The sequence below is a fragment of the Pholis gunnellus genome, assembly GCF_910591455.1.
Source record: "Pholis gunnellus genome assembly, chromosome: 1".
NCBI classification, from domain to species: Eukaryota; Metazoa; Chordata; class Actinopteri; order Perciformes; family Pholidae; genus Pholis; species Pholis gunnellus.
The window spans coordinates 1,350,574-1,364,816 of NC_136528.1; the positions used below are offsets into that span (position 1 = coordinate 1,350,574).

The 14,243-nt window shown below is 43.5% G+C and overlaps 1 protein-coding gene across 1 annotated transcript in view; it reads left to right on the top strand.

The window, feature by feature from the left end:
- Window positions 1-2,008: 2,008 nt before the first annotated feature.
- The window catches only part of LOC306696645 (SH3 and multiple ankyrin repeat domains protein 2-like), a gene marked incomplete at its 3' end in the record, with an annotated part of 104,617 nt that continues 92,382 nt past the window's right edge, over window positions 2,009-14,243 (top strand). Inside the window, exons 1-4 of the mRNA XM_079160305.1 lie at window positions 2,009-2,227; window positions 7,272-7,475; window positions 8,594-8,665; window positions 11,458-11,566. Of these exons, the coding sequence (XP_079016431.1) occupies window positions 2,024-2,227; window positions 7,272-7,475; window positions 8,594-8,665; window positions 11,458-11,566 (589 nt within the window). The 5' untranslated portion in view covers window positions 2,009-2,023. The remainder of the gene's footprint in view (window positions 2,228-7,271; window positions 7,476-8,593; window positions 8,666-11,457; window positions 11,567-14,243) is intronic.

Here is a 14,243-nt window from a genome sequence, read left to right on the forward strand (position 1 = left end):
TGCTCGTATCCCGTGTGAAAGCAAAAGTAAACGTTGACTTCAAGCTTGTTATTGAACTTATTTTAACAAAGTCCACTAAGACCGGTTCTTATTCATAAACGCTAGTTAACAACCAGGACGTTCTTTCTATCCTTAACCAAGTAGTTCTGTTGCTAAACCAAACCGATCCTTTTTAACGTTCAACGTGTCATTAAACATGATATGAGACGGACTGTAGCTACGAAATGTTCAATGTATCCTGTGGTTTGAAGAAACGCCAACATGCTAGTTTCTCTCATTCCTAATAACCTATTATGACGAGTCATCATACCTTCCATAAGTCCACCAAGAGAAGTACATTCATTTTTCATTTACTCTTCATCAGTAAAGACCTGATGGTTCTTCTTCAGAACTCTTCATAAAGAACGAAACGACTCTTTAGGTTGATGTCAGTTCGTTCCTTTATTTTAGACGTTTTGTGCAAATCAATGGTAAACAGAAAAGCAGAAAGACGTCCATAGTCCGAGTACTTCTGATTTGATCTCATTGTGTGAAAAGAACAATAGGGATGTAAACGAGCAGCTGTGGTTGCCATGGATACCAAAGCCATATCAGCGCAAGTTCACATATGAGCGCAAAGAAAATCAAATTAAACTGAGCACCGAGCATGTAAATGCAATATTTAATGATTTCTTTTTCAGCACAGTATGAGCACTCAATATATACACACACACACACACACACACACACACACACACACACACACACACACACACACACACACACACACACACACACACACACTGTAGTACCTAGAATGTGTTTGTAATCGGCCACATGCTGATTGGAAAAACATGCAAGAAAATGTTAACAATTATCGGCATGAAGTCAGCAGGACGTTAACACAGAAATGTGCAAAAATAAACCAGAATTTATGTGCAAACTGGCAATTTTCTAAATACGTTTAATGAGTTTACTCTTTATTTCCTACAAAACACCGTTTTTATTATCAGGAGACAGAAAACAATCCGTGGAAATAAAAATCTATCCGTCCACAGCCGAGAGGAACGGAGAGCTTTACGTCGTGTTATCAGAACGCTTTCTCATCAGCAGTGTCCGTCTGGCACCATAACATGACACAATGACAAGCATACTGTATGTATATATATATATTTATATATATATACACACATCAGGATGGTGCAGAGGACACACATAACTCAGCCTGGACCATTTTCTAAAAGCCCTGCAGCTGAAGTGTCTCATCTGTCCTCTCTGGCTCTCCTTTATCAAAGCAAAGCACTGAAAGGTGAAGGAAGACTCTGCTTATGCTTCTGAGCTGATGAGAACAGATGACCTTGTTGATGGTGTTGCAGCGACTCTGTCAGTCACACTGATTGGTCATTTAACTTTCTACGCATCGGCTGCTTTGCGTTTGTGTTGCACTGAGAAGCTCACGCTATGTATTAACAGAAGACTCCATCCAGAGACGTCGTCTCTCCACCTCTCACCCGTAGCAGTTATTCTCCATTTCACTCCCAAATATATCACCTTTAGAAAATTAGCTGTAAATGCCATTCCGCTGTCTTTAAGGTCAAACATCTGCTTTTATTGAATGAATGATATTCAAACCTCTAATGAGGAAACCATGTGTATTAGATACCCAGCTTATTCTAAATGTCCCGAGAGCGCTGGCCACCAGCAGTGACGGATGAGATTTCTCTTCATCTTCCATAAATCATGTTGACGCCTCAGATTAATGGAGTGCAGTCATCTGGGCCGCCAACCATTTTAGCAGCAGGACCTTTGGAGGGGCAGATTTTTAACCTCCTGAAGCTCTTTTGCTCACATGAAGCCAAACCTTTTTGTGAAGACAGTCACATTAAATCCTCTGAGCCCAGAATGGATGAGGATGAACCAACAAGCACCGTCTTTGGGTGGCTCTCTAAAGCACGATATTGTCTAATGAACAGTTTTGAGTGTATGTGACCTTTCTCCCCCGTCCCTGTCTGTCCCACAGCTGAATCCGCCGGGCCTGCAGGCTATGCCCCGGAGCCCCACCTCCAGCGAGGATGAGATGGCCCAGAGCTTTTCCGACTACTCCGACGACTGCGCCTCCGACAGCTCCCGCGAAGAGACCATTTACGAGACCATAAGGGCCACCGCCGAGCCGTCGCCGAGCCGCATGGACGACATTCACATCAACACGCTGGTCATCCGCGTCCTCATCCCCGACCTGCAGCAGACGGTGAGGGACAGACGTGTTGGAGGACGGTCACGTTAACGTGTGGGAGTCAATATGAAATGTGAACTAGATTTGTTTTTTCAGTGTTGACATGTGAGTATTGATCGTCCAGACGTCTTCTTGGGATCCACCGCAGAATTAATGATGGTGTGTTCGACACCGTATTTTGGAAAGCTGGTTGGCAGTAAACTGGAGCATCTTTGATGTGTCAGAGCTGCACTCACACTGCAGGGCCCTCTGTGGCTTTCCAGCTTCAGCATGCATTAACAAATGGCTGTATTTTAGAAAACGTGGAGGGAAAAAGGTGGCATGTGAGTGGAAACAAACAGGTGCTGTTTCCAGATGTTAAAGGTCTTCACAGTGACCGACATCTCCCTCAATCTCGCTCGCAGCTGGAGAAAGGCTCTTATTTCTGCCCCTACACGAACACAATCGTACTTCCTACTGAGTCTAAAAGACCCAGACTTTTTATTTGATCAAAAAGAGAGACATACAGCTAGATAGAGATAAACATCGGGCACGCAATCTGGCAGAAAAGATGCAAGAAAGATGTACAGCGCTGAAGATATATTACATCTTAAAGGTACTCATAAGGTTTACTGTGGTATCAGGATAACCTTCCTTTTATCTTGTGACTCGTCTTTATCACTTCCTCTCATCTATAAATAACGGACGTTACCTTTTAAGCCAATGACAGAGCATGCATATTAATGAGCTCTGGGTTTTTAAATCTCTCTCCTCGTTTCCGGACTTGAGGGAGCTCTGACCAACATGTGGGTCCCTCTTCCCTTAATAACGAGCGGCGGTGTGTGAATGTTGAGTGGGCGACATGTGGGCCGCTGATGTATAGACCCGTGCGCAGGTGAGGGTGTTTGCATTAATGTGACTCTTTATTCTGATTGACTGTGGGGCGGACACAGGGTTTCGTTAGATTGCAGCTAATGAACGAGGACAGCTGATCGTGTGGGCGCGAGATGCTCGATACTGTTCGATAAAAGTCAAATATATCTCTGGCTGTAACATCCATCCCTTTACGCTGATGATGACGTGTTTGTGCATAACAACACAGCTTAAACAGTAGAGCATTAATATGTTTTATTCATTGAAACAGTAGAAGCTATGAATGTTTCATGCACATTGCAGCCCCATGCGTTCATTAGCCTCACACTGTTGCTTGTCATGGAGCCCCAGGTGGGCCGCGTTTACAGTGTGGGGAGAACAACATGTGAGAGACTCTGGAGTGGCTGCTGTGGGCAGATTATAACTGGGTGCTGCTGCATCCCCATTGATCGTGTAGCTGGTGCTGGGTATCGTCTCTCCCAGAGAAGGTTCCGGATGTGAAGGTTTATCATCAAAGCCCGGCGGTGAGTCCCGTGTGCAATGAGCAGCTGGAGCCGCTGCCTGTGTCTGTACAGTACGTCCATCTCAGCGCTGTGCTGTGGCTCTTTGTTTGATGTTGCGTGTCCCCGGGGAGCTTCACACTGGATGGACGTGAGAGTACAGTGAGCTCCGAGCATCTTTCCTCCCCATGAGCTGGGGCAGAAGAAGAAGAAAGCGAGGGGGAAGCAGGAAGTTGCATGGCAGACCTCTACCTCGACACCATCTCTCTTTTGGGTTTCCCTCCTTTATTCTGACTCTCTATCTCATTTTGTCCATTTTGATTTCCTTTAGAGAGCTGCCGGGGTGACGTGTATTTTTGTAGGCCCAACAGGAAGTTAAGATCGCACTAGTTCCCTCAACAGAGAGCCAATGGGATTCCTCCACTGGCTTTTGGATTATTGCAGAAAATATTCTTTATTCTTCTGGCAAACAAACATTTCTTCACTAATGAACTCCACTTTTATGATGTTTCCACCACGGTCACATGACTTCACGTCTCCACCTCTAAGCTGAAGGAGGACCGGTGTTCATAAGAGATCTAACCGTGAGAGTCTCTTCAGCTTGTGTTAATCACAGACCTGATTTCACCACAAACCTATTCAGAAAACACACCGACTCATTTCCTGGTTGTCGTACTCCTGCAGCACTCTATTCGGACGTCCTTTTACCTCGCAAATCTTTTCATTAGTGTCGTAAAAAAACACAAGGAAGGTAGCATACAGCTATGTGCTGCTGCTGCTTCAGAGCTCTTTTCAGAAGCTCTGTGACTTCCTGAATAACTCTGAACAGAATATTGTGTGTGATCCAGTGGGGCTGGATCCTCAAGGTACAGATTCAACCCAGAGATGAACTCATGACCCTTTGATGTAATTGGCACGGTGGTTGTAACTCCAGCGTTCTGTGTGTGTGTGTGTTCACATGTGCACTAAGCTCTCTCGCATGTATGCACTAATGCTCCTGATTCACTTGATCACATGATTGAGTCACACAGTCCACTTGGAAATCAAACTCAGTTGAATAATTCAAATGAATTTGAACGTGCATGTGATGTGCCTCCGTCTCCGGCTTTGATGTATACGTTACGCTACAAAAAGAGGCTCATGCAGTCTGAACATCTGACATATTTAAAATAATTCATAACTTACACCTCGTTAACTCATTCTAGATATGATGTTCATCAAAAGTAGTTTTGCTCTCAATACCTGCAAATCTATGTATATTTAACTGAATATTTATGGTAAATACCTTTATTTATTCATTTATTTATTTATTTACATCACGTGAGTTAGATGAGAAGATAGATACCACTCTCACGTCTGCGCGATAAATACTGAGCTAGAGCCAGGAGGTGATTAGCGTAGCTTAGCATTAAGACTGGAGGCAGAGGGAAGCAGCTGTTATGACTCTGTACAATGTTAAACACACCGACACTTAAAGCTCACTAACGAAGACATTACATCTGATTAGTTTTGTATTTACTCAAACAAACAAGTTATGTGTTACAGAAAGTCTCTGCAGGCTGTTAACAAGAAATAGTTAACTTGTTCTTTTTATACATATCTGTGAACAAATCAAACAAATGAGGTACAAAGGGTTTATGATATTAAGCAATTTGGGATTATTTTAGTTTTAAATCAGATGCAACCGGCAAGCCAAAGGACCTTAATGAAAAAAAAAAAAAAAAAAAAAAGATTTAAAAACTACTGTTTGCACCATCATTTAAGAAGACGCGCTACGCTAATACCACGAGCAGCTGCCACTGGAAAAGCCCCGCTCTCTGCCAACCCAAGAAATCCTGATCGTGCAAATTTCCCCCAAACAAACACAAGCCAACACCACAGATGCACCCTCGGCCATGAGAATGTTAAAATCACAGAACAACAGACAGACGTAGGAAGTGGTGACGGTTCCTCTTTTTGCACATGCTTTTATGCGTCTTCAACAATCTTCAAAATGTTTTGAATTTGTTTTTTTCTCACTTTATTTCGTCCATCTTCCCTCTCATTCAATGCCAGGATACAGCTCATACATCCAGATGGAGAAGCCATCTTTTCAGAGCTCACTTTGGTAATCATTCAAATATTGGACACATTGGCAGACTCGCTGTCAGGCTTTTGAGAAAAGCTATTTCTGTTTCTGGTTTCCATGGTCATCAGCGGCCAGTTGGAAAATGTGCAACAAGTCATCAAGTCAGACGGCAGCAGAAAGTAGCTCTGTGTGTGTGTGTGTGTAGCTAGCTAGCTTGCTGGCTAACTAGCCGGTTGCTAAATGAGTTAAGTTTCAGGACTTAATGCTTAATCCACATACTGTTTGTCCCAGTGAAGGAAAACACATTCATTCAAGTGACAACTTTGTTCGCTAGCGAGCTAAGTAGCTAGCTGTCTAGTCTCCAGCTGAAGCTGTGACACGATCAGACCGTCGGCTGTGAAAGGGTCAATGAGAAAACACAAGACACTTCCTTCAACCCTCTTAAACCCTGAACTCGCCATTCAGTGCCACTATATCTTATTTTAGTTTTGTTAGCTTTAAGATTTACTTATTTATTATCTCTTTTCGGTTTGGTTACTTATTTATTATACTTATGTTTTCTTTTACTGATGCCTCTTGTTTTTGCACCATTCCCCTTTTCTGCTTCAATAATGCAAATGTCCCCGCTGTGGGTCTAATAAAGGATTCCCCACAGCGGGGTGGGAATAAAGGATAATCTAGAGTTGACTAGTTTCACCAATGAAGATGGCTGTATAGTAATTAAGCCGTAGGAGACTGCTTTTACTATTTAGCTCTTATTTTGTCACGAGCCGCATATGCTTTTATTTTGTGACAGAAAACAAAACTCTTTCCGTGATGATGACCAGAGGCGAAACAAGAGCTCCGGTTCCCAGGAAAACTTCCTCCATATTGTTTTAAATTGAGCTCATGTCGAGGAGCAATAATTTGAGATGATGGACATTTGCCACCGTAATAAACCAGCAGAATGAAAGAAGTCCATATCTGTCCAAACAGCTCTGCCAGATGCCAGACATCTGTTCCTGTATACCTTCGACCCTTCATCTTTTCCTTCCAATCCTCTCCTCCTCTCCGCTCGCTCCTCGCCAGGCGAGAGGATTATGGGTAGGCAGAGTTCACAGGCTGCTCATCCCTTCAGCCTTTATCACAGACGCAGGGCTGCTATCGCCGGCTGAGCAGCACATCCAACTGTAAACACTCGCAGACACTTCCCCGAATGCAGCGGCACAGCGCCCGTAATCCCCTCTGATTCGGATCGGGCCAGCAATCCAGCATTGTGTGTTTTTTTTTCACTCCGGGGAAGCCGGTTCTGGGAAAAGACCAGGTGGCAAAAGGGGTCGTGTCAATTACATCCTCATACAGCTCAGTCACAACAACACAATACAAAGCTTGGCATCGCTGTGTTTTGGAGTAACTGCGAAGGGTTTGTGTTACTAAAGGACCGACTTGGATGTGACTGAACTATTTTAATTGGGCGACATTCGTTGTGTCTTATTTGCATCCGTCAATCAGAAGTTGGAAGTCCAGTTCACGAGTGTCTCACGTTGCTTTCTAAGATGAATATTTCATTTGTGTTGATTGTTCTGACTGTCAGAAAACACTCCATTCATCATCTTCAAATCAATTTCCTATCTCTCCCCTCCTCTCTTCACCCAACCAGAAATGCATGCGCTTCAACCCGAACGCGACGGTCTGGGTTGCCAAGCAGCGGATCTTGTGCACGCTGAATCAGAGCCTGAAAGACGTGCTCAACTACGGGCTTTTCCAGCCAGCCAGCAATGGGAGGGACGGCAAGTTCCTGGACGAAGAGCGCATCTTTCGAGAGTACCCCCAGCCAATCAGCAAGGGCGTCCCGTCTTTGGAGGTAAACTGTTGGCCAGTGAATTTATTACTCCAAGAAGCAGTAATGGAATCTGATTTATTGACCGTTTCATGTTGGTTGCTACATAAACTAAAGTAGGAGGCAGTCATATGTCAACTCACACCCGAGGACTGGGCCAGAGATGATCATGAAATGTCTTTGTCTCAGTTTATCAATATATATTCTGATATAAATTAAGTCAAAATATTCCCTTTAGTTACTGTGAGGAACTTTTATCTGGTCCTGAACCAGTCTCAGTTTAGTCCTGATCCTCTATATGAATCAGTCTCAGTGTAGTCCTGATCCTCTATCAGACCTCCATCAGTAAACGAGACCATCAGAGAGAAGATGGTCTGTTTCTAGAGAGTTATTCTTGATGCTCGTCATCGGAGCCACCGGGTCGGATTCTGGTGAGCCGTGGACAGACCCAGATTCTCCAGCAGAGACCGGTCCACCCTGGACAGACCCAGATCCGGCTTCACCTGCAGTCTCTGACCTGCAGTCGGAGATCCTGGAGGAGGAGGAGAGCTCAGCTCTTGGGCAGCAGCAGCGTCTCCTCCTCCTCCTCCTCCTCCTCCAGGAGCAGAACCTCTCCTCTCTGCTGGAGACCCAGGACAAATTGCTGGACCTGCTGGATGAAACCAGAACCAGGACTGAGAGGGGCAGACTGTCAGACCCTCCTGCAGTAAAATGAGAGGTTTTCTAAAGGGACTCTGGTGCTCAGAAACACTACCACTTTAGTCCACAGGGGGCGACAAAATCAACACAACATGAAAGTTCTTTGTAGCAGCTTTAAGCTTAAAATCTCAGACAACCTTGTTGTTCCCATTTTGATCTCCCAAAGAACTGCTGTATGCTCGGAGAGAAGTTACATTTGAATATACATTGACAGTATATTAAAATGTTTTCCTTTCTGTGTCGCTCAGAGACATCGAAGTGAAATAATCCACTTTAAATTAAAAATATTTATTGACGAAGAAAACAACAAGATACCATGAAAGTAATAAAATGTGCCATTAATAAACACGTCTTGATCCCCAGAGATGCACCCAGAGGTGTAAAGTAAAAACTCATCATCTTTTATAATCTTTTTATAATCATTTGTATTTTTCTCTCAACAGTTCCGCTACAAGAGCAGAGTCTACAGGCAGCCCGATGTGGACGAGAAGCAGATCGCCAAACTGCACACAAAGGTGAGAGTTTGGCCGTTTAGAAGAGAAGAATATAATAAGTTTAAATGTCAGTGTTTAAGGCACATTGGCTCTAACAAACTGCAAATGATAAAAGTGCGAGCGCTGGCTGGGAGCAGAAAGTGGTTTTGCAAATCATGCAAAATCAACACGTTTATTCCAACTCAAACAAACGGCATGCATCATTTCCTGTGTGTATAATAATCAAGGTGATTTTATATTGAATGCATATGAGAATGCCATAGAGGAAAAATTATTAGAAATAATCTGAACAGCAAATAAAGACGTTCAGAGCGGCAGCTGATTTTTTCAGTTTTCAAATAGCGGGAAACATTTCCAGCTTGGAGGCAAACTAGAGTTAAAATGAAGAGATATTCAAGAAGAAGATGTCCCAGCGCCGCCCACCTCAGTCTGACCGCCGCGGCGGCCGGACTCCGGGAAGCTCGGCGCGAAAACACCAAAGACTGTTTTCGCGGCAAAAGGTGTTGCCAAAATGAGATAAAACTCACAGATTGCATTCTTTATTTTAGCAGCTTCACCGGTAAGAGAACGTTTGTGTCTACCTGTCAGTTTGGGATCATTTTGAGTTTTTCTGATGATCTGAAGGAATGTATGTCTCTGTTTTCCAGCCAGTCCCGACAGCAGGCCGCTCCCCGGCTCCGTCTCTTGTTCCTCACACGTGCATTGAAGTAAATCTTGACAGTAGACTGGAGCGTTTTAGCCTCTGGCTCGTTGTGTGAGGCCGGCTCTGGGCTGCCGTCCCGTACCTGCTGTAATCCTGTAGAGCAGCCAAAGCGTTAGCGTCTCTGGCAGCTCTCTCTTGTATACCGGCACACTAGGAAACCGTCTGACAGCTGCTCTAATTCTGAAGAGAGGAAGAGGAAGCAGAATGAAAAACGTGTTTTTGTAAATGTGGGGATGAGAACTCACACGTTTACACAAAAGTTACGAGGCAGAAAATGCGGATCTTCTATGATAAACATTTGAATTCTAACGCTGAGTCCGTTCTTTCTCATTTCTTTCTCATTTACGACCCATCTTCTTTTCGGGCTGGTGCTCTGTGGTTGGCTGAAGCTCTCGCTGAGACAGCCAATCCGTCGCCAGCCTCACAACCTGGTTTCAGCAAAGAGGGAGAGACAGACAGAGAAAGAGAGAGAGGACGCCATACTGCGGAGTCTGATTCACCGGGCCTGCAGAGACACTTAAATAAAACTATTTCATGAAAACACAGGAGCTTGTACTTGAACCATTGACATTTCCAGATACTGAGCTGGCAGTGACTCATCACGGTTAATCTTTGACTTAAACTCGTTGGTTTTCAACACTGTTGCCAAAATGTTGTCATTTTGCAAATCCTCAAATGTCGGCGTTTCTCCACCAAAAAATAGGTTTTCATGAATACGCTTCGTATCAGCCTTTCTTACGTAACGTTACATAACAAGCGTAAAGTCAACGTCCAAACGGGACACGGACGGTGGTCTCCTTGGTGAAAGTCCTGTGTTTGTTTGACCCTCCCATTAATATACCCGTTATTATTATACTATGTAACTTTTCAATCACTCGTTAGTTTGTGGACGTTTTGAAGCCTCGATTTCGCCATTTTGTCCGTCGCCAAGTTTTTTTGTTGTTTTTTGCAACCAGTGAACAGGAAGTGACCTCATCTGGACTGTCAATCACTGTGTAGCCCCGCCCCTAAAGCATCCCCTGCTTTATGGTCTGTGTGACTCTAAATGGACCATCATTTACTAAATGAACATCATGCTGTATTGAAGAAGACTTGAAACTAGAGATTGAGACCATAAACTCATGTTTACATGAAACATCTGTGGTTTACATCTTTTCATGGCTGGATTGTTTGTTTTACTTAATCAGTTGAAATTAATTTAGCTTTCATTAAACTATCATGAAATGATCTTTAGGTATGCAGATAATTTAGCCATTAAATTAGTACATAAATAACTAATGAAATCATTCAGTAAAAGGCTTCTAGCGATGGATTTTGGAGCAGATTCACGGGATGGGGATCGGCACCGATTCAGGGATTTTGAATGCGTTGGTATCGGCTTTCAAAATCCAGATCCGATGTTTTTTGCTGTTACAATGTGCACTGATCTGAAGGATCGGGATTCGTCGGGATTCGTCCATTTTTGATAATATCTCCGTTTCTACAAGAAAAGCTAGCTGTGAAAACAGAGGCCTGAATGAGTAGAGTGCAGATGTACATGGTGAATTTCTGCGCCTGTGTATTTGCTGAAACACTTGGATTCAGATATCTGGGGCAACGCCATGTGATGAGGACATCCCCCTTTCTACTCCTCCTCACTTATTCTTCTGCCTCTCTTCCTCGGTCTATTCTCTTATATTGCTACCCATTGTCTTTTGTTCACCCTATGCTATCTCACTCTTCACTCCTCATTTTCTCCTCTCCTTCGGGGAGCTGCTCTCTTATCTATTTTTATCATGCGGCCTGGAAAGAAAGCAGACAGCAGAAGCCACTCCGCTCCCCACAATGGCCACAATCTGAATCCTGTCATCTCCTCTTCCTGCGCTTCCTGCTTTCACTGGCCTTTCTTATTCCGTCTTCAACAGCGAGCCTCCCTCGGTTTCACGCCGTAGTCCTAAACGCTTCCGCGTTTCACCCTCAGTTGTGTTTGACCCTGGACACCTTCCTCTATCTCCACTTCTATTTCAGTCGTTCTACAGCTCTGAACCTGCTGTTTTCTCTCTCACACCCACCGCTGTTTGTTCTTTTCTTCCCACTGTAATGACTCTTTTTCTTTTCTCCGGTTGCGCAGGCCAATCTGAGGAAGTTCATGGACCTCATCCAGCACAATCAGGTGGACAAAGTGTTGAAGTTGTTGGAGAGAGGCTTCGATCCCAACTACCATGACGGTGACACTGGTGGTAAGGCAGAACAGTACAAACACCACAACACACAAAGACTAAGACACATGAGTCCCAAAATATATAGAGATCTCTATTTAAACGGGAGTATGCGAGAGGTGTAAAGGACCACAGTCGATCATGGACCCGTACTGACCCCCCCTCACGGATCATCACGCATGTGAACCTCAGATTAATGACCCAGTTTACCGTTTAACCATCACAGTGTAAATAAAGTTTTACTGACGATGGTTCTCCTCCAATATTCAGTAAAACGTGTGTTTCAACAGGAGGAGAGATAGTAACGTTAGCAGCACCGCTAACGGCTAACCAAAATAAATATTCTGGATCCTTGTAGACCCGCTGCCATAATCAAACAACGTGATCTGTTTCTGTTAATATGGATCATCGATGATCGGCAAAACAAAACGTGATCAGAGCTCTAAAAGTTAAATTTGCTCCTTTTGTCTTCTGTGCTGATCTGATCCGTGACTCTGAACCGTTTTATGATCTGATTCTCTGATGTCTGCAGATGTTCCCACCGACATGAACTTTCATCAGAAAAGTTTGCAACGAAATTTATTTAACAAAAACACAGATGTTGTGGGTTCTTATGAATACATTTGTGCGGTCGAACTGACGTCATAAAAGATATCGCCGTCATTCTGCATAATAATTAGCTATGTAATAATAATAATAACATCAATAATAATACATTTATTTATTATTATTTGTTATACAAATGTACTTTACTTGGTAAAAACATAAAGAGTGAAAGCGTTAGCAATAAAAACAAACCAAATAATGTACATTACAACAGTAAAACGACGATAACATTAAATAACTCTGTTGGGCCCTCAAGTCTAACTGGAGACTTTTTAGATTGTTGGTGTTTTGGAATAATGTGCCTTCAGAACAATGTGCAGTCTCCTCGTCAACACCCAATAATTTACAACAAACACCTCGACAACCAAATATAAGACTTGAGATCAGTCATCATCAAAGTTATATTTTCAACACTCGGCCCAATTTTACATTTTTTACACTTCCCCTCATTCTGTTAGTACATCTTCGTATGTTGAGAAAGATGCATGCATTCCTGCTGATGCCTTTATTTCCTGTATGACTGACAAACCATGTCTGATGTTAACCACAAGCTCCACACCAAATTAAGTCAAGCGAGTAGATTTGTAGATTTGGAGATAAGAAGTTATTATTCTTCCCAGACTGCGGTCTTCCCAGATACAGGACTTTCTGTGTACCATTGGGGCCGAGGAGGACTTGAAACTGTTATTGTGGGCTGTTGCATGGAACACCTGCCCACTTTGTCTTTATGGAACATTTGTGTTGAGAACACATCGACATCAAGACACAGCTCATTACTCCGGGAACTGGCAACCCCCCCCCCCCCACCCCCAAGTGTGGTGTTGTGTAAAATCATAGAGCCGAATCTTTGTCGACAATATCTCTATTTACTCAGGGTGCAGCGGGCTGACTGAACACACACATTCCCTCTCAGGAAATACCTGGTACACAACTCGCATGTTGACACCTGGAAGATACTCAAACATCGGCACATCGGTGGTATCAGGAGGAAACCTCCTCGGTTCTGTAGAGTGAAGCCGATGCTTCATGTGTTAAAGCTGCATTCTCTCTAGTGTCCACCAGGGGGCGACTCCTCTGGTTGTATAGAAGTCTATGAGAAAATGACTCTACTTCTCTCTTGATTTATTACCTCAGTAAACATTGTAAACATGAGTTTATGGTCTCAATCTCTAGTTTCAAGTCTTCTTCAATACAGCATGATGTTCATTTAGTAAATGATGGTCCATTTAGAGTCAAACAGACCATAAGCTCTTCTCAGTGCTCGTATGGTCTGAGGGATTTTTTTCCTTTGATATTTTCCGACACCTGTATTAACGATAAACTAGCAGGTTTTATGACGATCAGACAGACGCTAATTCATTTAGTGACAAATCTGTGCCGTGCCTCGCCCTTCTTTGGAAACGCCCTCGCCCCCTATTGGTCAATATCGAAAACATTTCGGGGACACGTTTTAATTAACAGTTTATTTCTCCTCCTCTGGTTGCAAAAAAACCAACATGGTGAGAACCGTAAACCAAGATGGCGATGGCGAAATCGCCGAATTCGTGGCTTCAAAACATCAGTCCACAAACCAACGGGTGGCGTCACCGTGACTACGTCCACTTCTACAGACTGACGTGGTTCAACATTGTTATGAAACGTATCTTTAGCTCCGCCTAGAGGACAATCTTCAGGTACTATTGTGGACATAGTCTGGCAGTTTTGTGATGATTGTGCCCAACGGTTGTGGAGTTCGGTCTATCGGTGTGCTGAGCCACGCCGACTCAAAGTTCATTAGTCAACATCGCCAAAAAAAAACACACAATGTGATATCAAGAAGCTTTATGCAACTTTTAATAAGCTTGGTCCAATAATGAGCCACAGAAAGTTTAGTGGTTCAAAGGCTGTTGTGTGGAGTGAAAGGAGGTGTAAGTCTGTACCAAGCTTTGTACAAATCAGACTCATAGCGTAGGAGTTAGAACTCATTCACAACCTTGAATAACTCCCATCAGGCCGATTGGGGTCATATTGGTTGAGCAGCATTTGCACAGAACGTCCAATCATTGGGGAGAATTTCACATGTTAACGATGTGCCATCTGACGGGAACGTTTC